Genomic DNA, 27,997 nt, shown 5'->3' on the forward strand with positions numbered 1-27,997 from the left:
GGCACAGGACTACTTCACCGCATCAATGGGAGAATGGATGGGGCCATGTACCGTACAATTCTGAGTGACAACCTCCTTCCCTCCGCCAGGGCCTTAAAAATGGTGGCTGGGTCTTCCAGCATGACAATGACCCAAAACATACAGCCAAGGCAACAAAGGAGTGGCTCAGGAAGAAGCACATTAGGGTCATGGAGTGGCCTAGCCAGTCACCAGACCTTAATCCCATTGAAAACTTATGGAGGGAGCTGAAGCTGCGAGTTGCCAAGCGACAGCCCAGAACTCTTAATGATTTAGAGATGATCTGCAAAGAGGAGTGGACCAAAATTCCTCCTGACATGTGTGCAAACCTCATCATCAACTACAGAAGACGTCTGACCGCTGTGCTTGCCAACAAGGGTTTTGCCACCAAGTATTAGGTCTTGTTTGCCAGAGGGATCAAATACTTATTTCCCTCTGCAGAATGCAAATAAATTCATATACTTTCCACAATGTGATTTTCCGGATTTAATTTGTGATGTGCTATCTCTCACTGTTACCAATAACCTACCCTTCAATTATGGGCTGCTCATGTCTTTGTCAGTGGGCAAACTTACAAAATCAGCAAGGGATCAAATACTTATTTCCCCCACTGTATATGATCTAGGAATCCGAGTAGCAGTACTCAATGCCGCTTAGTAACTTGTCTAGGCATGATGGGAGAGATTTGCACTGTTTGCTTCTCCAACAACATATGAGCCCAAAATGCTGAAATACAAGCAAGAATTTGTAAACTGTCGGTGTATCTAAAATTGAAAAAGTATTTCCAAAACTTCACTATTATAGGTATAAGTGGGTGTCTTGTGCTGGCAGTTGATTCTTGATCCTTTTGCAAAGGGAAGGAGTTTTGTATCCTTAAGGAAGGTCATCCATTCGACTCTTCTTACCCTTTTTCCAGTATTTGCCCCCTTTTCTTCTCACAGCTCTCTTCTCATCATTTTCTCTTCTGAATTGGTGCCTGATTTAGGAACAAAGCATGAAACCTAAGTAAAATGGCCCATTCATCACACAGTCTGGATGCAAGTACCATCTAAAACCCATCAGACGTGTTAGATAAGTGCACAGCATCATGCGAGCACATTGTATGCAAGAATTCTTATCCCAGCAGCTCTCCTGTATGAATTTGTACAGAAAAGACACTATTACAGATCAATCTTCTACAAATTAAAGCACTTCTGTAATACTTTCTATAGCCAGCTTACCCAAACTACCCAGGTCACATCATCTTTCCATCTGGCAGGGAAAACAGCAGTTGCCAACATTGGTAACCAGAAATGTTATCCCTGACATGACTATGTGAATGTAACAGAAAAAGTAAGGGTCAATTTGGACTTACCTTTAAATGTCAGCCTGCCTGTCTCAGCGCCATCTGAAACTAAACATGACCAAGACTGAGCTTCTTATCTTTCCCCCTAAACCAACCTCTCCTCCTCCCCATTCTCTATTTCTGTGGATAACACTCTCATCCTTCCTGTCTCATCAGCTCATAACCTTAGGGTCATCTTCGACTCCTCCCTCTTCTTCTCTGCACATATTCAGCAGACTGCTGTTTCTTTCTCTATATTATCACCAAAATTCACCCTTTCCTTTCTGAGCACACTACCAGAACCCTCTTCCACACTCTTATCACCTCTCGCTTAGACTATTGCAACTTGCTTCTCACAGGTCTCCCACTTAGCCATCTCTCTCCTCTTCACTCTGTTAAATTCTGCTGCACGACTAATATTCCGCCAGTGTCGTTATGCTCATATTAGCCCTCTCCTCAAGTCACTTCACTTGCTTCCTATCCGTTTCCGCATACAGTTCAAACTCCTCTTATCGACCTATAAGTGCATTCACTCTGCAGCTCCTCAGTACCTCTCCACTCTCATCCCTCCCCAGGAACTCCGTTCACTGGGTAAATTTCTCTTATCTGCACCCTTCTCCTCCACTGCTAACTTCAGACTCCGTTCCTTTTATCTTACTGCACCATATGCCTGGAATAGACTGCCTGAGCCGGTACGTCAAGCTCCATCTCTGGCTGTCTTCAAATCTAAGCTAAAAGCCCACCTTTTTGATGCTGCTTTTAACTCCTAACCCTTATTCACTTGTTCAGAACCCTTATCATCCTCACTTTAATATTCCCTTATCTGTTGTTTGTCCTGTCTGTTCTAATTAGATTGTAAGCTCTGTTGAGCAGGGACTGTCTCTTCATGTTCAAGTGTACAGCGCTGCGTATGTTTAAGTAGTAGTTATGGAGTCCTGCAGAATCAGTCCAAACAAATGGATCACACATCAGATTGAGCCAGGGGGAAAAAAAAAGAAGCCCACCTCGAGCTGATTTCATTTGGGTGGGGGTGCTGCTGCTGCTGCTGCCTTCAACTCCTCAGTATCCTATATGAAAGCTAAGACTACTGGTTTGGTGTAGTGAAATCATCCTTTTATGGTCATTAACCCAGAAATTAATTCCATACACTAAGGCAGTGGTTTCCAAACCTGGTCCTGGAGGTACCCCAGTCAGTCAGTTTTTCAGCATATCTGCAATGAATATTCATTGGAGGGATTTGCATGTAGTGGAGGCAGTGTGTGCAAATCTCTCTTGTGGATATCATGAAAACCTGACTGGCTGGGGTGCCTCCAGGAACAGGTTTGGGCTTCCCTGCACTAAGGAAACAACTATCTTCAGAGTGGGCTACAACATACTTTTTGCTAGCTTTCTGAATTCAGACCAAGAATCTTTGACTGTCATGACTTCCACTGGTAGAATTTAGACTGGGCTGGTAGGACTCAAGGAAAATAAATTGAAAGGTTAAGTCTAAATTTCCTCTTATCATCCAAGCCAGACCAGTGGGATGTACCCAAGTTCTACCCAGACTGGGCAGGAAGAAGCCACAATGGCTCACAGAACTCCTACACCTAAATGTGTCAAACCTGCATACCCATTCTTAGGTACTTAAAGAAAGGTGAAATTAGATCTTACCTGCTAATTTTCTTTCCTCTAGACCGGTCAAGACGCGTGGGTTATGTCCTCCTACCAGCAGAGGGAGACTGAGAAAACACTAAGCTTTTGAAGCCTGTATATATAACCTGTGCAGAACCTCCACTAGCCAGTATACCCCTGACAAAGCAGAGAAACAAAAAACACTAACAACAACTAGCAACCCTGTACGTGGTCACAGTAAACTGCAAAAACAAGAAACATCTTCCGCTTGCTCTTACGGAAACATGTTCCTTTGCCTTTGATAAAACAGTTGGGCTTCTACAGGTGGACTATCAAAGAAGAGCCCCACCTGTCCCGGACTCCTATCACAAAACAGAAATAAACAGTCTGCAATTAGAGAAACAACAATTTACAGCAGCCAAGAATTATCCAACAAACACACCTCCTGGCCTCCAATACAGACAGGGCGGGCTCTTGACCGGTCTGGAGGGTCTAGAGGAAAGAAAATTAGCAGGTAAGATCTAATTTCACCTTCCTCAGCGACCCTCCAGACCGGTCAAGACGCGTGGGACGTACCAGAGCAGTAACTAACTTATGGAGGGACCTACTAAGGCCAGAGGTCAAATTGCTGCCCCAAAGCGCACCTCGTCCTTTGCATGCACAGGAATCCTATAATGCTTCACAAAGGAATGCAACGAAAACCAAACCGCAGGCCCGACAAATATCTAACAGAGAAATCATACTATTCTCTGCCCACGAGGCTGCCATTCCCTAGTGGAATGAGCAGACCAGCCCCTAGGCACCACAGGACCCTTCACCAAGTAAGCAGATGCAACCGCCTCCTTCAACCACCGTGCTATGGTCACCTTAGGAGCCGCTGCACCCTTCTTTGGGCCACCATGAAGAACGAACAAACGGTCAGAGGCTCTGAAGTCCTGAGTTCCAGAGAGATAACAACTCAAAACTCTCCTGACATCCAGCTTGGCAATACCACGCTGCTCCGAATCTCCAGCCATATCACCCAACACTGGCAGAGAGATGACCTGATTAACATGGAACTCGGAAACCACCTTGGGCAAAAAAGGAAAGCACCGTCCGCAACGAAACCTTTCCCTCAGAAAGGACAAAAATGGTTCCCTAAAAGACAAAGCCTGAAGCTCTGAAACACTCCGTGCTGAAGTAATCGCCACCAACAAGACCGCCTTTAAAGATAAATCCTTACAAGATGCCGATACCAGAGGCACAAACGGAGGCCTGATCAAAGCATCCAAAACTAGCTTCAAATCCCACGGAGGCACCATCCGTCACTGAGGCGGACGCAGCAACTTAACACCCTTCAAAAAACGCACTACCTCAGGCACAGACGCGAAGGACTTTCACTGAAGCTTCCCACGAAAACATGACAAAGCTGCCACCTGAACTTTCAGTGTAGACAAGGCCAGACCACTATCAACACCATCGTGCAAAAATTCCAAAACTTCCGCCACCGAAGAGTGAAACGGCCGAACTCGATGGTCTTCACACCAGTGCTCAAAGATTCTCCAAACCCGGACATACGCCAAGGAAGTGGATCATCTACGGCAACTCAACATCGTAGCAAAGCCACTGGACGAAAGCCCCTTCTTCTTCAACTTGTGCCGCTCAAGAGCCAAGCCATAGCGAAAACGAGCCGGATCCGGCATGATTATCGGGCCTTGACACAGAACTGATCCCAACAAAGGCAGGGCCGCCGCCCCTGGCAACCGCACCAGGTCTCCATACCATGGTCGACGCTGCCAATCCGAAGCTACCAGAATCACCCGACCGGAGTGATGTTCGATGCGCTATATTACTCGACCGACTAACAGCCACAGAGGAAACACATACAGTCACTCCCGAAGCCAAGGCAACAGAAGAGTGTCGATTCCTCCGCTCAAGGGTCTCTTCAGCGACTGAAAAAAAAAAATCTCTGAACTTGCGCATAGCGAGCCGTTGCCCTAAGATCACCGAAAGTCCCCAGACCGACACAACTCACTGGAACACTGACCGAAGAAAAGACCACTCTCTGGGATCTAGAGTGTGCCTGCTGAGATAATCTGCATCTATGTGACCTACCCCGGCCACATGCGCTGCCAAGAGAGCCTGAAGATGAGTTCAACTGCGCCGCCAAGGCTCTTTGTTCCCCCCTTGACGGTTGACATATGCTACTGCCATGGCATTGTCACAGAGCACTCGGACTGCCTTGTGGCGAACCACCGACGTCAAGGCCTGGAGCGCCACCCGAATGGCCCGAGTTTCCAGCCGGTTGATGGACCACTCTGCTTCTGCCCGAGACCACCGGCCTTGAGCTACCTGACTGAGACAATGTGCCCCCCAACCTTGCAGACTGGCATCCGTGACCATTACCAGCCCCTGTGGGACTCCAACGGCATTCCTTTCCCAAATTGCGCGGACTGAGCCACCAGCGGAGACTGAGACGAGGGGCCACCGACAGCGGACAACACATTTCCAAGTCCTGCGCAGAGGGGACCAACGACTGAGCAGAGCTGACTGTACCTGACGCATGTGCGCCCTGGCCCACGGAACTACCTCTATGGTCGCCGCCATCAGGCCCAGGACCTGACGATAAGTACGGGCCGTCGGCGCCTTCTCTGCAAGGAACCGACGAATCGGACCCTGTAACTTGGAACCAAAAGGCTGCACAAAGGAAAGTGAAGATAAGCTTCCGTCAAATCCAGGGAAGTGAGAAACTCTCCTTTCCTGACCGCACCAGTGACCGACCGCAACGTCTCCATCCGGAAAGAGGGCACCTTGAGTGCCGCATTGACCCTTTTGAGATCTAAAATGTGACGAAAAGTGTCCTCTTTCTTGTGGACCACAAAATAGATCAAATAGCACCCTGAGCGTTGCTGATCTGAAGGAACAGGAACCACGGCTCCCAACGCGAGCAGCCACCGCAGAGTGTCCCTCACTGCTGCCCTCTTGCTCCAAGACCGACAGAGGGATTCCAGAAACACTTCGGGAGAACAGCTTTCGAATTCCAGCGCACATCCGCCTCGAAACACCTTGAGAACCCACTGATCTGACCTGATTTGGGCCCAACTCTGGTAAAACAGACTCAGCCGAGCCCCAACATGCACCAGAGCCTGAGCCCGCACACCTTCATTGGGAATTGTGGCCTGAATACTAACCTCCCGCGGAAAAGCCACGCCCTCCGCGACGACTCTCACGAAAGAACTGTGTGCGCTGGAAAAACCGACCCCTAGAGGTCCTACTACTATTAAACATTTCTATAGCACTACTAGACTTATGCAGCGCTGTACAAATTAACATGAAAAGACAGTCCCTGCTCAACAGAGCTTACAATCTAAATTGGACAAACAGACAGCTAGGGGTAGGTCCCACTCGATCTGCCCGGCCTATACCGCTGAGCCTCCCTAAACCGTCCCCGAGAGGAACTAGTTCTGGCCCCTGCCTTGAACCGAAAATCTGGAAGCCATAGAACCTTGGTATCACTAAGACCTCACACTAACTTGTCCAAATCTTCTCCAAAGAGCATAGCTCCCTTAAGTGGCAGAGACCCACAACCATAGCCATATTTTTGTCTGAAGTAGGCAACAAATCATAAAAGCCTCAGACAAAAAGGATGAACCCATGTCCAAGTCGGCTAACTCCTGACCCCCAGAAGAACCAACATCTACCGAATCATCCAGGAGCTTCTCGGCCCAACGAAAACATGCCCGAGCTACCAGACCCCCACAAACCGAGGCCTGCAGGGCTAGAGCCGACAAAACAAAACTACGCTTGAGAAAAGATCCCAACTTCCTATCCTGAGGATCACGGAGAGCCGTTCCTCCATCAACCGGGATAGCCGTAGCTATAATTACTGCCGTCACTACTGCATCTACCGTGGGAGCCTTAAAGGAATCCATATCATCCTGAGGGAGGGGATAAAGCCCCGCCATTGCCTTTGCCACCTTACACGGCAAATCCCATTCCTGACAAATCATCTCCCGGAGATCCTTGTTCATAGGGAAGGCTCACGCCTGACGCTGAATGCCCTTCACCAACGGATCCTGGACAGTTTCCCCCAACGCCACCTCAGGACCAAACTGAAGGGTGGACGACACCTGATCTATGAGTTCTGACAGCTCATCTCTATGGAAAATCCGCACTACTGAAGGATCCTCTCCAGGAATCCAACAATCCTGCTCCTGAGAGCCGTCAATTCCATCTGACTCCCCCAGATCACTAAGCGCAGCTTCTGCAGCTACAGGAGAAAAACATTGCCTGTCCTCTGACCACTCTAACCGTGGTCTCTCAGCCAAGATGGAAATAGCCCCCTCTTCCAATTGGGGGGGGGGGGGGGGAGGGAGGGGGTCCCGATCTCCAGGCCTGATACCGCGTCCAGACAAAATCTGGAGGAAAGCCCACCATTCCTGGACCGTCATTAGGCCCTTTTGTGCCAAAAACGGAGGCCGCAGGCCCAAAACCAGCCGGCTCCATGGGCCGCGTCAGACTCAAGATGGCGGCTGTTCCCGCCGAAACTGTTCCCGCTGACAGCGGCCCTGCCTACGCTCCCGCTGACCCGGAGACTCCCGACACCATCGATCCCTCCGCGGTCAAGTCGGGGGGTGCCGCAGCCACCTTTATAGGTGCACCGCAAAGCTACACTGAGCGCCCGGCGCCTCTACCCCTCGCCACGAGCACGCGCAACATCGGAGGAGCTGGGCCGCCATAAACCACGAGGGAAGGGAAAAGCTGTTCCGCAAACGCGCCAAACCAAAAACTCACTCACACTGCAAAAGCACTGGAGAAAGCGCTGCTCTCTCGTTCCAGCAAGGAATCAAAACCCCCGTTCGGTCCGCTGAAAATAAAGAAATAAATGCCCTTAAAGGCACAGTACTCCAACTCTGGCAGCTGGAAATTGTAAGGCACTCAAGGCTACAATACTGAGAAAGCAGCCGAGGCACAAAGCTGCCAAGCAAAACGAAATAGAATAACTGACCTTAAAGGCACAGTACTCTAATTCTGGCATCTGGAAATTGTAAGGCACTCAAGGCTACAATACTGAGAAAGCAGCCGAGGCACAAAGCTGCCAAGCTAACAGGGGGAGGGACCCAAACATAGGTGTAACACCCCAGGGGGAAAAACTGGGCCCCACCAGACCCAGGGCCCCAAAGCACTTTTTTTTTTTTTTTTTTTTTTTTTTACACACACGTACAGGGTACTGCAACAGAATAAAGTTTGGAAGGAAAAAATCCTACGACCCAATGACAAACTACCTCACCAGATTATTGGAGACTGCACAGGCTGTCAACTGCTACCTCTGCTGAGACTGAGAAAATACTGGCTAGTGGAGGTTCTGCACAGGTTATATATACAGGCTTCAAAAGCTTAGTGTTTTCTCAGTCTCCCTCTGCTGGTAGGAGGACATAACCCACGCGTCTTGACCGGTCTGGAGGGTCGCTGAGGAATGGTGCAATAAAGTTCAGGGCACTGTCCTACCAGGATCCGCTGGAAGACAGGGTCTAACTGTACCTATGAGGATTCTCATGCTCTCACTGATTTGGCTAGGCAGCCCTCTAGGCCTTGCCAACTCTTGTTGGTGCTGTCCAAAGTAATCAGCTCTGACTCTTTTTGGAATCAATGTCTTAAAAGACCACTGTGCCTTAGTAGGACCTATTTAGCAATGGTGCCTGTAAGTATCTGAAGCTCATCCCATTCACTGATATCAGAGCTAAATTAGTTCTTATTGGCAATATTTCATTCTACACAACTTATAATTTAAGTTTGTCTCTGAAAATGGAAAAATTTGTGGTAAATGTGTTTAATATATTTGGTGACAAGGAACAGTTTTGTGTGTCCCAGAGGGTGAATGGTCACCATTTTCAAATGAGATAAATTACTGCTTGAACAGTGGTGGGGTCCACAGTAATGCCGTTGGTTACTCAGCCTTTAATCTGGTACATTCCCCCAAGCCCAACTGAAGTTCTGACTCAGAAGGATGACAGTCAAACCTTGAGTTTTAGGAAACCCACCAACATGAAATATAGACAGAAAAGAAATCTTAAGCAGATAAAGATAGAATGATAACCCCCAACTTCCTATCTATGCCCCTGCTATTATTTTAATGCCCGATCTGGTCAACAAAGCCGTAGTTATCAGGGATTGGTTGGAGGACCCGGGCTTAGTATTTGTAACAGAGACTTGGTTACACAATTCTGCAAACTGCTGAGAGCCCTTTTATTTGAAAACCACATCTTACGAAACATATGCTAACTAATGATTGCAAATATTTAGTTTATCCAATGATATTTAAGCTTTTTCTCTATTTCTTGTAAACGTCGCTAATTCCAAAGAATGTACTTTTTCTTGATGTAAGTCGCATTGAACTCTTATTAAATGCGATATAAACATAAGGAACTCGATTAGCATGATAGAAGAGCCTAAAACACTCAACCCAAGAATCAGTCACACAACATAAAAACATCATCTTCCATAAAAATTGTATTATGCAGAACAGCTAATATACTCTATCATCATCTTTCAAATTATCAAAAGCCTTATAAAAAAGTTTTCAATAAAATCTTAAACTTAGTAATATTCACTTCCACACAATATAATAATGGCGATGCCAAGGCAGTTCTGTTTTTCAGTTGGCGGAGACAGTACAGAATGGCAGGCTAGATGTCTTTCTACAAAGCTGGCTCAGTTCAGAAGTGTTGTATGCTTCCTCCTTGGCAGATGCTGCAAAAGATAATATCCTACCCAGGCTTAGCTATATTAGTGATGCAAAATAGGCCCTGTTGTCTTCGGTATGCAGGTTCGGTTCTTCTTCAAATGGACAGCTTAGCGCTCCCTGAGAAGGAAGGTTATTCAATAGCCTTGGACAACCTGTCTCCATTTTGTCTTATGGTTCAATTTAAGAGGACACATCTGAGGTGTAAGGGTTACACAGAGGGGTTAATTACAATTCTCTTGCTGGCAAGGAAATCATCTACTTCACTATCTTATGCTGGAGAGTCTGAGGCACGATGTGCAGAGACAGAATGGGCTCTGTTTTGAGAGGAGGAGTGGCCTAGTGGTTAGGGTGGTGGACTCTGGTCCTGGGGAACTGAGTTCGATTCCCACTTCAGGCATAGGCAGCTCCTTGTGACTCTGGGCAAGTCACTTAACCCTCCAATGCCCCAGGTACAAATAAGTACCTGTATATGTAAGCCGCATTGAGCCTGCCACGAGTGGGAAAGCGCGGGGTACAAATGTAACAAAAATAAACTTTTAAACACATTTTGGCCTTTTTACAAGAAGGCCTTTGCCTTCGCTTTCTTGGAAGGTTCAAAAGGTGCAGTGTTGTCTTGCTTTCTCAGTCATTTGGAAGAAACCTCACGGGGTCCATCTGACAGGATGCATTTTATAAAGGCACAGCACATTGGCCCCCTTTGAACTATTCAAGAGAACATCTTAAAGGATTTGACTTTGAAGACAATGTTCTTGGTAGCAATTTGTCCAGCTAGAAGGGTTTCAGAGTTACAAGCCTCTCCTGTGAGGAATCTTTTTTACATTTTATGGCGGTAGGGTTTTTTTTTTTTTTGTTATTTTTGTACCCCGCGCTTTCCCACTCATGGCAGGCTCAATGCGGCTTACATATTATATACAGGTACTTATTTGTACCTGGGGCAATGGAGGGTTAAGTGACTTGCCCAGAGGCACAAGGAGCTGCCTGTGCCTGAAGTGGGAATAGAAATCAGTTCTTCAGTTCCCCAGGACCAGAGTCCACCACCCTAACCACTAGGCCACTCCTCCACTCAAAACAGAGCCTATTCTGTCTCTGCACATCATGCCTCAGACTCTCCAGCATAAGATAGTGAAGTAGATGATTTTCCTGAAGATACCTCTTTTCTCTGCAAGGTGATTTCAGACTACCACGTCAATCAGGAAGTGTTAACTACCAGCCTTCCATCGAGAGGTTTGGGGGCTGCATAGGGCCCTTTGATGTGCAGAGTATGCTCTTGCTTATTTAGAGGTAACAACTGAGTTTTCCTGGTTGGATCATTTATTTGTTCTGTTCAAAGGGAAGTGGCTACCAAGGCAACTGTTGCGTGCTGGTTAAAAGGAAGCAATTGGTTCAAGGGACAAACACCTCCTCAGGGGCTCAGGCCACTTCTTGAGCAGAATAGCAGTTGAGTTCTCTGGTTGAAACATTTGTAGAGTAGCTACGTTGTTGTTTTGTCGCTCCTTCTCCAACATTACATGTCCAGGCTAGGAAGGATGCACTCTTTGGGGGCCACTTAAGTGTCGGAAGAGGTTTCACCTTTCTGCCCGGATTGACTGTTTTGTTATATCTTATGAGTTCTGGACTAGTCTAGTGGACAATAAGGATGGGAAAAAAACTTAGTCTTACCTGCTAATTTTCTTTCTTTGAGTCCAGGCAGCCCAGTCTAGAGCCCCACTCAGTGGTTTCAAAGGTACCATATAAGGTAAAATTATGTATCATACCTGATAATTTTCTTTCCATTAATCATAGCTGATCAATCCATAGACTGGTGGGTTGTGTCCATCTACCAGCAGGTGGAGATAGAGAGCAAACTTTTGCCTCCCTATATGTGGTCATGTGCTGCCGGAAACTCCTCAGTATGTCGATATCAAAGCTCCATCCGCAGGACTCAGCACTTAGAGAATTACACCCACAAAGGGACACTCTGCCCAGCTCACCACCGCCGAAACGGGGGAGGGGAATTAACCCAGCTCATCCCCACACAAGTGGGGGAGGGGAATCCGTCCAGTTCATCCCCGCGGAGCGGGGGAGGGACACCACACCCGCCGATGCGGGGGGATCTGGCTTATCCTGCAACCGCGGGAGGAGCTGACTGACCCTAACATCGCCGAAGCGGGAGGGGTACAAAGCTGCCCTACAGCCGCACGAAGCGGGAGGGAGTGCCGGCAGAATTTTAAGTCTCAATCCAGCCCCGTAAAACGGAGGGGAGAGGAATGCAGCAGCTCACTGTAACACAAACTCGTCTCAACTCTTGAAGAATCCAAGTGAAAAAACTTGAACACGAAGTCTTTCTGAAGTAACTGAAGACTAAACTTGAACCTGAAATGCAACCAGAATAAAAACAGCACAGATATCTGGGAGGGGCTATGGATTGATCAGCTATGATTAATGGAAAGAAAATTATCAGGTATGATACATAATTTTACCTTCCATATCATCATGCTGATCAATCCATAGACTGGTGGGATGTACCGAAGCAGTACTCACCCAGGGCGGGACATTGAAATCCCTGAACTCAACACTGAAGCTCCAAACCGGGCCTCCGCCCGTGCAGCCACAGTCAAGCGGTAATGCTTGGAGAATGTATGGGCCGATGCCCAAGTTGCCCCGCGGCCACATAAGCCGCTGCAATGGCTTCCTTGACCCATCTTGCCACTGTAGGCTTAGCAGCCTGCAGACCCTTATAAGGACCTGCAAACAGGACAAACAGATGATCCGATTTCCGGAAATCATTGGTCACTTCCAAGTATCTGAAGATGACTCGTCTCACATCCAGATATTTAAGAGCAGAGTACTCCTCTGGGTAGTCCTCCCTACGAAAGGAAGGGAGACAGAGCTGCTGATTCACATGGAAGCGAGAAACAATCTTGGGCAGGAAAGAAGGCACTGTGCAAATAGCCACTCCTGCCTCAGTGAACTGCAGAAAAAACTCTCGACATGAGAGTGCCTGGAGCTCGGAAACTCTTCTGGCTGAAGTGATAGCCACCAAAAAGACTGCTTTCAACGTCAGGTCTTTCAGAGATGCCCTCAACAAGGGTTCAAAAGGCGGCTTCTGTAATGCTCTTAGCACCAGGTTGAGATTCCATGCAGGCACCACTGAGTGCAGAGGAGGGCGCAGGTGCTTAACTCCCTTGAGAAAACGCACCACATCTGGCTGCGAAGCCAGGGAAGCACCCTTCAGGCGGCCCCTGAAGCAAGCCAGGGCCGCTACCTGGACTTTAAGGGAACTGAGCGACAGGCCTTTCTCCAGACCTTCTGCAGGAATGCCAACACTGAAGAAATTGGAGCAGTGAATGAAGAAAATGAGCCTGCTTCACCACGCTGCAAAGGTACGCCAAACCCTGGCGTAAGCAGTAAAAGTAGAGCGCTTCCTCGCTCTCAGCATAGTGGCGATGCCTTGTCTGAGAAGCCCTTCTTCCTCAGACGCTGCCGCTCAATAGCCAGGCCGAAAGACCAAAGGGGGAGGGATCCTCCATCACCACGGGACCCTTATGCAACAGGCCCTGCTCCACTGGCAGCCGCAGAGGATGGTCCACTGAGAGCCTGATCAAGTCCGCATACCAGAGACGTCTGGGCCAGACTGGACCCACCAGGATTATCCGGCCTGGATGCTTTGCCACCTGGTCTATCACCCTGCCCAACATGGGCCAGGGCGGGAACACACAGAGAAGCTCTTGTGCCGGCCACTGTTGGAGAAGAGCATCTACTTCCAGGGAGCGAGGGTCCCGTCCTCTGCTGAAAGAGCGCGGCACTTGGCAATTGGCCGATGACGCCATCAGGTCTAGGCTCGGCTGGCCCCAGCGCTTCGTGATGCTCAAGAACGCCTGAGCAAATAGCTGCCACTCTCCGGGCTCCAAGGTATGGCGACTGAGAAAGTCCGCCTTGACATTCATGACTCCGGCAAAGAGAGCCGCTGACAGCTGTTCCAGGTTCACTTCCGCCCACTGGCATAAATTCATGGCCTTCTTGGCTAGAGGGGCGCTCTTGGTACCTCCCTGGTGGTTGACATAGGCCACAGCCGTGGCATTGTCCGACAGGACCCGTACTGGCTTCAATGCCAGTACCGGGATGAACTCCAACAACACCAACCGAATGGCTCTGAGTTCCAGGAGGTTGATAGACCACTTGCCTCTGCAGGAGACCAGAGCCCCTGCGCTGTCCTTCCCAAGCAGTGGGCTCCCCAGCCCATCAAAGAGGCGTCTGTCGTGACGACAATCCACTCCGGGGTCACCAGAGGCATTCCTGCAGACAACTTGTCTGTCTGCGTCCACCAGCTCAGCGCCTTGCGCACTGCTGGGTCCAAGGGAAGGCGCACAGCATAATCCTCCGACATCGGAGTCCAGCGCAGCAGCAGAGATTGTTGTAGTGGTCTCATATGAGCCCTGGCCCAGGGCACTACTTCCATCGTGGCCGTCATAGAGCCCAACAGCTGCACGTAGTCCCAAGCCCGAATAGGAGAGGCTACTAGGAACTAGTCCACCTGAGCCTGAAGCTTGACAATCCGATTGTCTGGCAGGAACACTCTGCCCACTTGGGTGTCGAATCGAACTCCCAGAAACTCCAGGGACTGAGTCGGGCGCAGCTGGCTTTTCTCCCAGTTGATGATCCACCCCAGGGAGCTCAAAAGAGCAACCACCCGGTTCACAGCTTTGCCGCACTCTGCATAAGAGGGGGCTAGGATCAACCAGTCGTCCAGATAAGGATGGACTTGAACTCCTTCCTTCCTCAGGAAGGCCGCGATGACCACCATTACTTTGGAGAAGGTCCGCGGAGCAGTAGCCAACCCGAACGGGAGGGCTCTGAACTGGAAGTGTCGGCCCAGTACTGCAAAACGCAGAAAGCGTTGATGAGGAGGCCAGATGGGAATATGCAAGTAAGCTTCCTTGATGTCCAAGGATGCCAGGAATTCTCCTGCCTTCACTGCCGCTATAAAAGAGCGGAGGGTCTCCATGCGAAAGTGCCGAACTTTCAAGGCCCAATTGACCCCTTTGAGGTCGAGGATAGGCCGTACAGAAACTCCTTTCTTTGGTATCACAAAGAAAAAGGAGTAACGTCCCTTGCCAAGCTGATTTTCTGGCACCGGAACGACCGCCCCCCAGGCGGATCAGATTGTCCAAGGTCTGCTGCACTGCCACAGCTTTGACCGGAGACTTGCAGGGAGAGAGTACAAACCCGTCTTTTAAGGGTCGGCAGAACTCTAGCTTGTAGCCGTCTCTGATGACTTCCAGCACCCAAGCGTCTGAAGTTATTGTGGTCCACTCGCCCATAAACGAGGACAGCCGTCCTCCAATCTGCACTGGGGCGTGGACCAAGGCCCCGTCATTGGGTACGAGACCCTGGGGGAGAACCGGAGGGAGCACCTCCGGGACGGCGGTCTCTGCGAAAGGAATGCTGCTTGGGGGAGAAGTTCCTCTTGAAGGAAGAGGGGGCAGAGGAGCCCGACCTGCCCGGGTGGTACCGACGGGCTTCCTGAAACCGTCCTCTGGAGGTACCAGGGCGAGTACTAGCCCGAGCCCTGACCTCTGGTAACTTCTTGCCCTTATACGTGCCGAGATCGGTCACGATTTTGTCCAGCTCGACCCCAAAGAGCAGCTTGCCTTTAAAAGGCAATCTAGCCAGGCGGGATTTAGAGGCGTGGTCAGCAGACCAATGCTTCAGCCAAAGCCACCGCCGCACAGAGATTGTCTGAGCCATGCCTTTAGCTGAGGCTCTCAAGACGTCATACAGCAAGTCTGTCAAATAGGCTAAGCCCGATTCCAGGGCCGGCCAATCAGCCCTCAAGGAATGATCCGAGGGGGAAGCCCGCTGCACCATAGTCAGGCACGCCCTGGCCACATAGGAGCCGCAAACTGAGGCCTGCAAACTTAAAGCAGCCGCCTCAAATGACGACCTTAAGGCCGCCTCCAATCTTCTGTCTTGGGCGTCCTTTAGGGCCGTGCCACCTTCCACCGGCAATGCCGTTTTCTTAGTCACCGCAGTGATTAAAGAATCCACGGTAGGCCACAGAAAGGCCTCACGTTCACTTACAGGCAAAGGATAGAGGCGGGACATAGCCCTAGCCACTTTAAGGCTCGCTTCCGGGACATCCCATTGAGCCGAAATTAAGGTGTGCATGGCATCATGCACGTGGAAGGTTCTAGGCGGGCGTTTCGTCCCCAGCATAATGGCAGAGCCAACAGGGGCTGAGGGAGAGACGTCCTCCGGAGAGGAAATCTTCAAAATGCCCATGGCCTGCACAAACAGGTTGGGCAAATCCTCTGAGCCAAAGAGTCGCGCTGCAGAGGGGTCATCCGCTCCATCCGAGCGGGGATCCGTCTCCTCCAAGGAATCCGCAAAGGACCGTTGGGAGAACTCAGATACGCTGCCCTCATCTACATCGGAGGAGACAAAGTCCTCCAAGGCCTGGGAATCAACCCGAGGGCGTTTACCTCCGGGGGCCTCAACCTCTTTACCTGACGAGGGAGCAGGGGCAGCGTTCTGCATAAGGAAGGCCTGATGCAGCAGCAAAATAAACTCGGGGGAGAAACCCCCCAGACTGTGCACTTCCGCAGCCTGGGCAACAGCCCTAGACGCACCCTCAACCGGCGCTCGCAAGAGCGGGGGAGAGACATGCTGCGCATCCAAGATGGCGTCCAGCGCGACACTCCGCGAAGGAGCCGCGCGGGAAAAACGGCGCTTAATTTTAGCCGCCTTTGTGCCGTCGCCCAAATTAAGGGCATTCATGGCATTAATGTCTCCTACCTCAAGGGCGGCCCAAGAAGAAGCCATCCGAGCTGCGTGGCCGGCCAAGATGGCGGAGGCGAGGAGCGGGGGATGGGCGTTTATGGCGGGAAAAACCGCCACACCGGAGGAAGGACCGGGACACTCATCGGTCACAAAACTGTCACCCAACAAGGGCGAATCAGACTTTAAGACCCCCGCATCCCCTCTAGAAGCGCCCAAGCGATCCGGGGAGCGACTCTTTATGCCCTCGCCCTCCGACGCCATATGCCACGTGGAGATAAATCGGGGAACCCCCTGCCCGCTATAAAAAGGTAAAAATTACCTGCTTTCCGCTCCGAGCTGTAACGACCTGGTGTCCCAGTGAGTAGCTGCAATGAACGTTTAAATAAACGTCGAAATAAACGCCTTTAAGGACGTTCAAAAAATTTTTTTTTTTTTTAACGGAGCCAGCGGGAGGGGGGAGAAAAGGAGGGACCTGGCACCACCAGGTTTGCACTTGCTCAAAAGAGCCCTCAACCCCAGGCACTCAACAAAACCTAAAAATTAGGCTTGGAGGCCTAGCCAGAGCTGCTGCTGTGTGTGACCACCACCTGCTGAGATAGAGAACATACTGAGGAGTTTCCGGCAGCACATGACCACATATAGGGAGGCAAAAGTTTGCTCTCTATCTCCACCTGCTGGTAGATGGACACAACCCACCAGTCTATGGATTGATCAGCATGATGATATGGAAATTCCAGATTAACACAATGGTTGCCATTTCCATGTTTGTGTAGCTAGTCACAACATTACAAAAAACATTCCTAGCATCCAGGGACTTGGTATGCCATAATTTGCTCATTTCATTTCGGACATGGTCTGAACACTAGCTTACCTGGACTGCCACCTCCTGCCATTATTCCACACCCGTCCAAAAGAAGGAAGCCAGCCTTCATCTGTCTGAGAGCTGTGATCAAAATTGGCACCTACTCGGTTTGGGGGTAGTTTCCTTAGTTTCTCCTTTTCTTCTGTTCACAATAAGACCATTTACAAAGCAAGGTTAAAATATCCATATGAAGCCTACTATGTACATACAAATAGGCCTCCATATTAAACTTCTAGATTTTAGTTACCTTAGCACAGCTGCAGTCTGCTTCAGGCAGAATAAATTCAAATGGGCTTTCATAATGTTAGCCAACATATTCTATGCAGACTGCTCTCAGACAGCCTGCAAGTTTCTACATGCTTTTAGAAATGGCCAACATTCACCCTCTAAAACCATCACTGCTTTCTATCCCCACCCTAAGATTGAATTTCTCATATTTGCTTTAAAAAAAATGTCCAAAGGTCAGGACCTTTTATTTCTGAGTTGAAGCTGCCACCACAAAAAAAAAAAAAAATCACCTCCCAAGCCAATATTATACGTTTCTCCTTGTAGTTCACTGTACAAGAGACTCAAAAGCTACATACGTTGTTTTTGGAATTCCTCAAAAGAAGGGCCAATCTCTTGCAATCTGCTTTCAGTCGCCTCAGCATCATCCTGCATTAACCAAGGAGGGGTTGCTCCTAGAAGTAGTGAGAGAACATTTTGTTTATGCAGTGGCTCTGGCACAAGCACAGACTACCACTACTAAAATGGTGAGACTTGTTAACACTGTTACTTGTGTGATGCTGGGCTCAAAGAAATCTTTGCTGCCTCAAAGCCTTCTTGACCGAGTTCCCAGGCAGAAGACAGTCTTTGAGCTCAAGTACATTGAGTACTATAGAATGCTTCTATAAAGTAACTAACTTCTATGGGACTAATGTTTCATGAATGTCACCTATTACATGACATCAGTATGTAGAGAGCAGTTTTTAGCTTAATCCTCTAGCATGTAACAGAAGCCTCCACATCGAGTTGACTGTGTTTCTCCCCACTCCAATACCTCTTAATCTTTCTACCTGGATGTTACCACCCACTAGTTAGGAATATAATCTGTTTAATCTCACCCAACACTGAATGCTCTTCTGCACTCAAGAGTGCAAGAATGAAAGTCAAGCCCTGAGCTGCAAATGTCTACACAGCAAACAAATACAAGTCTTTTCAAGAAAGTGTCTGGGACCAGAAGAGGCAATTCTTTCTGCCTTTCTTTCTTTTTTTTAATTTATATTCCACACATTCTAAAATTCTAGGTGGATTACAAACTAATGCATGCATAATCATTAATATATCATACTACCTTAAGACAATGAAATGAGAGAAGCAACATCCACATCACTAAACTGTTGCTCTGAGCTTCAGCCCTCAAAGATCATTTACCTGAGTGAACATTTCCATTGACAGATGGTTCCTAATTTCCAGAAAATAAGAAAGTCAGAGTTAAACAAAATTCCATGCCATCAGTAGTCTATAGCAGAGTCTGAGATAACCCTAGCCAGGAAGGAGAGGGAACACTACAACTTGTGGTAAGCTAGGGATCAGAATTGAAGTCTTGTAACCCTGACCTCAGTACCAAGAAAACAAAATTAAAAAATTTTAAAAAGGAGGAGGACAGACACCTCCACATTAAGAGAACCATTTCTTATGCTCCTCCTGCTGATGGAATGATGTACATCAAACATGAACCAATCATCAGCACAGCATAAAATACAAACACTTTCACCAGAACATCCCCAGATACACGTACACATGGATAAGGGAGAGTAGAGAGATTTCAGTCTCTTCTTTCACAAGAGAACTGTTTAATTTCAATAAATTTCTAGATTGGAGTTTGAGAATGAACCATGAACCATAAACACAAATTTTGAGGGGCAAGCTTGCCTCATTAAAAGATAACATTGTAAATCTAGATGGAAAGGTGATGTAAAAAAAAAAAAAAGATCCTTTTTACAGAGAAGACATTTCTGATGACCCCTTGCCACACCTGGTGACCGATAAAGGTCAAGCTCTGCCCAGCTTCCATCCAATCAAGTTCTGGGGCTACGTGAACATCAGCTGCCCAAGGGTCTTCTGGTTCTGCATCAAAAGTTAAGCCACTGGAAATGGAGGAAACAGAACAAAAACTGAAAAGGTTTCAGTAACCAGGAACTCTTTGTTTATACCTAGGAGAATCTGGACAATATCAGAATGTTTTACTAAATTGTTTCTGCCTGAGAAAGAATTCACTTAGGTGTTGTAACAAATCATATATGCAAAAAGATGTGGGACTCAAAACAATGCTACTGTATAAAAGCACGTGGTTTTTACAACTGAGAGAATTTACTGAAATAACCTAGAATTCTCAGTAGTTCCCCTGGCTGAGCTGGTAAGACATCCCCTGTGAATGCAGCTTGGTTGCTTATTTATTTTTCCAAGCATTTCACTGTGTCCCATTGCCTTAGTAGGAAAAATAGAATATGCGATTAAAGTGACAAGTTTCTTACCTTCCTGAGTTTACTGGGACTCCACTTGCAGAAGGTCTTTCACTGTCTTCGATCTCTGACTGTGGCTGAGTTTGATTCAGGAAAAGCATACATCTTTCTGGTTTCCAATAATACAAATTCTCCTAACACACTACGTTTGTGCATATAGACAATTATCAATTTTCAATGGACTGCTCCTGCAGCCATGAGAGCATGTAAGAAGACTGATGAAACATGTCCCTCACTCTTATAGTTTCTTAACCTTAAAGTCAACTCTGTAATTCAGCTCCTTAAGAGGTCCTTGAATAGAAACACTGATCTAATGTCCATGGTGGGAGTCTATCAAAGGCTTCCTGATATCAATTTCAGAATCATACAACACATGAGCTTAAGGAGCTTTAGTACCTTCCATGGGGTGACAGAAGTCCATGGAGATGCACCACCCTCTTAAGAACAGACAGAAGCAGTTCAATTCTACAGGCTTCTCTCTGTCCCTAAAGTGTAAAACCATAAGAATGCTCAGTCTTCTACACACAAATGCTCTTTGCTAATCGCAACAGTTAGCTTTCCAAGTTATTGCAGCATCTGAATAACATGAATCCTCAACTCTATATTGAAATTTGGGCCCTTTTTAATGTTCTCGTTTATTTTTTTTTAAGCTAGTAGATCTGGTTCTAAACCTAGGAAAAATCTATACCATTTTATTAATGTGTCCATATCTCCCTACTTTTTACCTGCAAGCACATTTCTTTTCTAAAGACAAACGTAACAATTTCTAAGGACTGTGAATAAGAGCATGCAGCAAAAACGTTAAAGCTATGGATACTGTTCAGGTGCATCCTGGGAAAACAAACCTCCAAAATGCCCTGCACCATTTCAAGCCTACTCTGCTCCACCTTCCGGATATGGGCTGCCACCTATCAAAACGAATGAAAGCTGTATAAGAACCAACCAGAGGAGAGGCTATGACACATCAATGAGCTTTGTTAGGCTCTTAGTTACCTCTTTAATGTGCACATCCTCCATTTCTTCATAGTTCTCTAAAGCTGTGGTGACTGACAGCTTGAACCTACAACAGATTATTTTAGCCATGTTAGCATTTTACAATGACCAATGTTAATCACACCTGGCACATCACAGAAATTGTCACATACTGTTTACCTTTCATAATCCTCAGACAAAACCAGAAATCTCTGTTTTAATTTGACATCTGCTTTGTTTTCCCACCAAAATTTGTTGGTTTCCTTTCTGTGCTCAGGACTAAAAGGAAAGAAAAATCAAACTTTTAACACCAGCAAAAGCTGCACAAGTGCCAGTCTTTGGAAGAAAGGACCATTCATGCTGATAGCTGAGCAACCTGCATATGCTCATCCATGATCTAAATCTCTCATTCAAACACTGAGCTGTAAATCAGAGCTTAAGCTAACAAGCTAAAATGTGCCATGGCAGGTCACACCAAAGATATAGCAAGTTCAGTAATCAGTTACCAACCTACAATAAGACATTTTCATTTTCTCAAGAGTTTCCCATGAGGAACTTTTGGCAAACGACTTCTGACAATCTAGAACCAACTAGCTCACCTGGATAGAGTGGAGGAGTAGCAGGCTGAGAACCAGGGAAGCCAGGGTTCAAATCTCACCAACTCTCCCTGTGATCTTGGCAAGTCACTTAACCTTCCATTGCATTAGGTACAAACTTAGATTATAAGCCCTCTAGGGACTCAAAAGCCTACTGTATCTAAATGGAACTCAACTTGAGATAATACTGAAAAAGGTGTGAACTAAATCCAAAGCCTGCTCGTCTACATGTTTAGTAACACCTTCAAAAAAACTGAATAAGAGTGGTAAGAAAGGCCTTGCCTTCCCTAAATCCAGTCAGGTTTTCAGGATATCCACAATGAACATTAATGAGAGAAATTTGCATGCTGGAGGCAGTGCATGTAAAAATCTCTCATGAATATTCATTGTGGATATCCTGAAAACCTGACTGGCTGGGGTGCTTCCAAGACCAGGTTTGGGAACCACTGCATTAAGCTATTGTTTTAAAGTAGTTTCTTCCATTTTTGCCTGGAATGGACGTGGGGCTCAATAGGTTTGTTGGCTCCCAGATCCTTGGCGTTACATTGGCTTATCCTCCAGTCCTCTGGTACTGAAGATGATCTAATGATATTCCACAGAATACTAATAAGAGGTCTGAAATTTCAGTGTTTGACCCTTTCAGAATTTTAGGGTAAGTATTATGCAGTCCTGGTGATTCGTTACCCTTTATTTTTTCAATTTGCTATTACATTTTCCCCACTGGCCTCACCTCTGCAGGCAGCAATAGCTGTAGGTATTCCCCTTCTCCCCAATACTCTTCTTTTGGCCAGCAGCTAACTTACGAAGCCAAAAATTGCCTTGGGAACCACCATCAAAGAATATTTCCGTCATAGGTTCTCTCTCATCAAAGACTAAGGCCAAAAAAGTTCTAGAAAAACCTTGGCTTGTAATGCTGAATTTTTTTTTCAATTTTTGGAAATTAGGAACCAGTCCTGCGCTGAACCAGGGTGGGGGGGGGGGGGGAGTCAACCCCTTTTCAAAACAGAGCTCCTCACCTGACCTGATAAGGCAACCCTTTCCCCATCCATCTACATGCAAAAGTCTGGTTGATGAGTGCCATTCTTACCTGGCCAGGTGCTCTAGTAACCCTCCATATATTACAGTCAGGTTGCCATTGCTCATGTGCTTCTTCACCTCCACCTGACAGCAGTAACACCAGATATTCTGTTCATGCTCAATGAAATTATACTTCACAACTTCTGCACTGTTAATCATTTTACAAGCTGCTTCCACCTGCCAAAAAATGCATCAATGATCAGGCACCCAGAACTGTTAGGACTTCCTATGTCTTTAGGCTTTTCTGTAGATGATTCCTTTCATTTGGCTACTCTAATTCATGATGATATCATTAGAAAAATACTGGCTAGTGACAACCCTACAGAAAAGAACATTAACATTTCCATTATAAATGCAAACATTTTTGAGTTTACATCATCTGTGAACAAAATTTCAAATAAAAAAACAAGGTCAGCCTTTTTTTTTTAAAGGCCTTGTGCTATCTGGTATGAGAACCACAAGCATGAAAGTGACAAATTTGTGCTTAATGAATCAAACAAAATAAAACATGGAAAAGAAAATAAGATGATACCTTTTTTATTGGACATAACTTAATACATTTCTTGATTAGCTTTCAAAGGTTGCCCTTCTTCGTCAGATCGGAAATAAGCAATTGTGGTAGATGACAGTATAATTGAAACATCAAAGCATTTCAGTGACAGTCTAACAGGGTGGGGGTGGATAGGTGAGAGGAGGGTGACAAACAGAGCAATACAACTTTATGGTTTATAATGGGCTAGAAAACCCAGATCTTTGTTAAGTCCTGTCTGTTGGGTTTCAAAATATTCAATCATTCTGACTTCAAAGGTCTTACATTCCTGTATTGTTTTAAAGTTACCTTTCAGGATTCTTACTATGAAATTACTGGTACAGTGTTCTGGTTTTGTAAAGTGCTGCCCTGGGACTGTCACTGAAATGCTTTGATGTTTCAGTTATATATACTGTCATCTACCACATTTGCTTATTTCCGATCTGACAAAGAAGGGCAACCTTCGAAAGCTAATCAAGAAATGTATTAAGTTATGTCCAATAAAAAAAGGTATCATCTTATTTTCTTTTCCATGTTTTATTTTGTTTGATTTCTATTGATAACCTTAAGAGTGGACTAACACGGCTACCACACTCCTCTGCTTAATGAAGGAAATCAACAAAGAATGGAGACACCAATAGTTCAAGTTTTTGTAAAAATACAAAGTGGTGAAAAGAATAAAGGGCAGGTTATCTTAGTGCTACTAGTTTGTGACAAGGATTGTTAGACGTTTTGTGCATAGAATACAGCCCCGAAACAGCACAGATACAGTTGTGTCATGTCACTTTCAAAATGATAAGAAAAACTTTAAATCCTTTTTTTTTGGGGGGGGGGGGGGGGGGGAGAGGGGGTTCACTTCTGATAATAGAATGTATTATTCTTTTATTCTTTTTCAGCACACATAATGAAAAGAATACTTGAAATTAAACACTTTTAAAAGCAAAAACAGGAAAAATATCTGAAGACTTTTTTTTCAATGAAATATTTTCCAATGCACACTCCTATGACACATCAGTGAGATGACCTCGAATTACAAGAAACTGGCCAAGCAAACCCTTTTACTAAAGCTTAGTGTGCGTTAAACACTGCGTGTCCTATTTTATACCTACGGGCCACATGGTACTCAGCGAAAGGTAATGTCTGTTATTTATTTAAAACTTAGATTCCACACAATTCAAATGTTCTTGGTGGAGAACAATATTAACAGTCATAAAATTAAACAACTTACAGTAAAACATACATCTTGACATATACACTGATCTCACAAAATAACTATGGCATTAAAACACCTTCACATTTCAGTATGTGCGATATCCTGAATGTATTGCATCTATTTCTTTAACTTTCTTCTCACCATATCCCTGAACAAACAAGTAGGTCTTTAAATCCTTCTTGAACTGCTTTATATTCTGAATTTTTCTCAATCTCAGTGATAACATTTTTCCATATTGAGGGAACTGCTACATAAAAAATTGAGGATCTGAACTCATTTAATCTCACCAAATGGTGTGATAGAGCATCCAGTATAAACTGATCAACAGATCTTAAAGCTCTCAGGGACTGATACACATTTAACTTCATAGCCAACACTGCTGACATTTGGCCCATTTACAATCTTAAAAACTAAACATAAAAACTTAAACTCGATATGATACTCTATAGGAAGCCAATGCAAACTCTTCAGGACCGGTGATTATGTTCATATTGATTGTAACCAGCCAAGACTCTTGCAATAGCATTTTGTGCAATCTGCAAGGCCTTAAATTGGGATTTAGACATTCCTAGCAGCAGACTACTGCAATAGTTAAAGCATGGCACAATCAGATTTTTGACAACTAGTCTAAAATTATGAGGAGTCAATAGACTCTTCAAGTGCCAGACTAATTTCAACTTAAAAAATATATTTTTTGCAATTTTGCGCACTAAGCTTTAGTAAAGGGGCTTCTTAGAGCTAGCTGGTATTTTTGCTTGATATTTCACTACACCGAGGTCGATGTAATAAAGTGTGGTAGGCTTTGCCCACATAAGTTAACTGCACCTAAATTTGGGCTTCTTTTACACAGCCACACTAGCGATTCCTGCATGGTAAATGAGAGGAAGCCCATTCAATTTCTATGGGCTTCCTCTCATTTACCATGTGGGAATCGCTAGTGAGGCTTTGTAAAAGAAGCCCTTTGTGTGCAACTATGGAGACTAAGTTCAAAGCGTGTTGTGCACAAGCTGTGTGCAAATATTCGTGTGGATATCAGTGAATAGGTCATTTTGATTTCATAGTAATGAAGAAAATATTAGCTAAAAAAAGCCTAATGCACAAGACCCAAAGGCTAGGGTAGGATTTATTTATTTATTTATTTATTTTTGGTACATCAGGCTTTAATGCCGGGTCTGAAGAGATGCAAAGGGTTAGCTTGTTCTTCCATGATCAGCATTAGTGAGGATTTCATGCCTGTTTCTTTTCATTGTGAGCATGAAGCACCCGCAACTTTTATTCTGGTTTTGTCAAAGGAGAGCTTAGGAGGAAGTGTGCTGGGACAGACAGTAAGGTGCTGGGCTGCTGACCTTGTAACACAAAACAATATTAATTCTGCACAGAATATTGATGGTTATGCACAGCCATTTCCCATTACCAAGCATAGTTATGCACTAAATAGCATTCCAGCACATACACATATGTACCCTTGAACTCAAGTGAAGATACAATTTTTTTTTGTACGCAAAACATAGCTACTGCTAGCACATGACCCCCCCCCCCAAAAAAAAAAAAAAAAATCTCTGCTTGCTTCCAGCATACTCTGCCATGTTAGCCGAGCTGCCAACTTGCCCAGTTCCAGGAGGGAGTATAGACCAGGACTGGATTTCTGGCAGCCATATCCTGTTGCCTTATTGGATCTGCAGGCCTGATTTCAATGAGTAGATTCAGAGACTACAAATACCACTATGCACTATGATGCAAGTTCAAAACAAGGGATGGCTAAAACATCTCTCTCCTGGGACTGGGTATTGACAGCTCTGCATTAGTTTACATTTTTAACCCACTACGTATCTGCATACTATTTGGCTACTATACTTGGGAGCAAAATTTCTTGTTTACGCTTGCATTAGGAAACCATAAGCTGAGCTACAGCACATGGCTCAGACACAAGGTCACATTAGCCCCAGAATTAACAAAACACAATCACACCACTAGTAGCTGATCAGTAGTTGCTGATGCTCATGATGAACGCATTTTTCTTTAATTAATTTTTCCCAAAAACAAAAATTACACTAGTTACGTTTAGGGCAGGATTAAAGTACTGGCAAACTAGGCAAGTAGCTAAGGACTACATTTTCAGGAGGGGTCCTCTCAAAAGTGCTAATTCAATGGCTCCTACGGCAGATTTTAGTTTGATAAATTAGCTGGTGGCCGAAAGAGTACGTGGGAGTGGTGGTACCTGTATGGGTACAGGTAGAAGGCGGATCCCCCAGAGCATCCGGATCCTCCAAGTACTAACTTAAGAGTGGACCGCTATTCTGTTTTGTCTGTGCTGCTGCTTTCGGAATGCAGTGAGCCCCCACGCTGATAGAGCACGTCAGCAAGGAGGCTTGCCAAAACAGAAGTCCTCTGTTGAGATCGTACTCAGATGGTCCAGAACATAACAGTTGCCATACTGGAACAGACCGAAGGTCCATCAAGCCCAGCATCCTGTTAAAAGTGGCCAATCCAGGTCACAAGTACCTGGCAAGATCCCAGAACAGTACATTTCATGCTGCTTATCCTAGAAATAAGCAGTGGATTTTCCCCAAGTACATGTTAATAATGGCTTATGGACTTTTCTTTAGGAAGCTATCCAAACCATTTTTAAACCTCGCTAAGCTAACTGCTTTTACCACATTCTCTGGCAACAAATTCCAGAATTAATTACATGCTGAGTGAAGAAATATTTTCTCTGATTTGTTTTAAACTTACTACTTTGTAGCTTCATTGCGTGCCCCCTAGTCCTAGCATTTTTGGAAAGAGTAAACAAGCGATTCACATATACCTGTTCCACTCCACTCATTATTTTATAGACCTCTATCATAGCTCCCCTCAGCTGTCTTTCCTCATATGGAAGTCGTCCCATCTCCTTTATCATTTTCATCACCCTTCTGTGTACCTTTTCTAATCCCACTACATCTTTTTGAGATGCGGTGACTAGAATTGCACATAGTATTCAAGGTACGGTCGCACCATAAGCGCGATAGAAAGGCATTATAACATCCTCATTTTTGTTTTCTATTCCTTTCCTAATAATACCTAACATTCTAGGAGTACCAGGAGGATCCAGGGGTCTCCCGAAAGATGCGGAACGGCTACAGCAGTGAAACTTTATGGCTGTCCTCCATATTTAGAGGATTTGAAGGTATTAAAATTAGGATCCGTGAAGATTTAAAACAGCATCGAAGGGATCAGTTCTTTACCTTGTTCCCTTTTTACTTGTTGCTGTCTCTTCTTTTTTACCCCTGCATTTATTTTCCAGGACCCCGTTCATGGGGGAGTGTTAACATATATTTAAATTAAGATGGGGGAGCACCATCTGCTTAGGATCTAATAAATGGCTAATCCCGCCCTGGTTATATATATCTTCATTCTGTCATACAAGATATCTAAGAATACTAATCACACCTAACTCCGGGAAAAACCTTTTTATTTTTTAATATTAATTAAGCCACACTGATAACCTCCTCCCCCCGCTCATCGGTCAACGAGATAAGACTGATCACAACCCTCTGTATTCTACCCTGCGGCTGAACTCCCTTCATTCCCAACAAGCCCTTAGCCACCTTTTTCAGATAGGTGCCCAGCACCGCCTTCAACCGCTGCTGATGTTTCTTCTCATAGCTGTGGCTTTTGCCAGAGAAAAAGGTCTGCCTACAGATTTGGCAATAAAAGACACCCATTATTCAGAAAAGCTCGACATCAACACCGTCCCCAAATCGGCCGCCATCTTACTATACGAGTAAATGAAGAAGGCGAGGCGCCGCATGATCGCGCATGCGCG

At 45.9% G+C, this 27,997-nt stretch overlaps 1 protein-coding gene across 1 annotated transcript; it reads right to left on the minus strand.

Annotated features, from left to right (window-relative positions):
* Positions 1–636: 636 nt before the first annotated feature.
* On the minus strand, positions 637–27,946 carry LOC115481488 (coiled-coil domain-containing protein 84-like). The gene is made up of 11 exons (XM_030220649.1): positions 27,780–27,946; positions 22,461–22,627; positions 20,958–21,056; positions 20,799–20,865; positions 20,651–20,713; positions 19,818–19,882; positions 19,319–19,430; positions 18,715–18,745; positions 17,886–17,981; positions 17,311–17,443; positions 637–994 (listed from the first exon to the last, which is right to left on the minus strand). The coding sequence occupies exons 1-11, from the start codon at positions 27,894–27,896 to the stop codon at positions 892–894; spliced, it is 1,053 nt and encodes a 350-aa protein (XP_030076509.1). The 5' UTR covers positions 27,897–27,946; the 3' UTR covers positions 637–891.
* Positions 27,947–27,997: the final 51 nt, after the last annotated feature.

This window comes from Microcaecilia unicolor, chromosome 12 (genome assembly GCF_901765095.1).
Source record: "Microcaecilia unicolor chromosome 12, aMicUni1.1, whole genome shotgun sequence".
NCBI classification, from domain to species: domain Eukaryota; kingdom Metazoa; phylum Chordata; class Amphibia; order Gymnophiona; family Siphonopidae; genus Microcaecilia; species Microcaecilia unicolor.

Bases quoted from the DNA above. Each gene is read 5' to 3' on its own strand.
- LOC115481488 (XM_030220649.1), bottom strand. From the start codon at position 27,896: ATGGGTGTCTTTTATTGCCAAATCTGTAGGCAGACCTTTTTCTCTGGC. The intron at 18,746-19,318 runs GTGTGGCAAGGG...TCTGGAAATTAG, and splicing joins TGACCTTTATCGGTCACCAG to GAACCATCTGTCAATGGAAA. The intron at 17,982-18,714 runs GTAAATGATCTT...CACTACTTCTAG, and splicing joins CAATGGAAATGTTCACTCAG to GAGCAACCCCTCCTTGGTTA.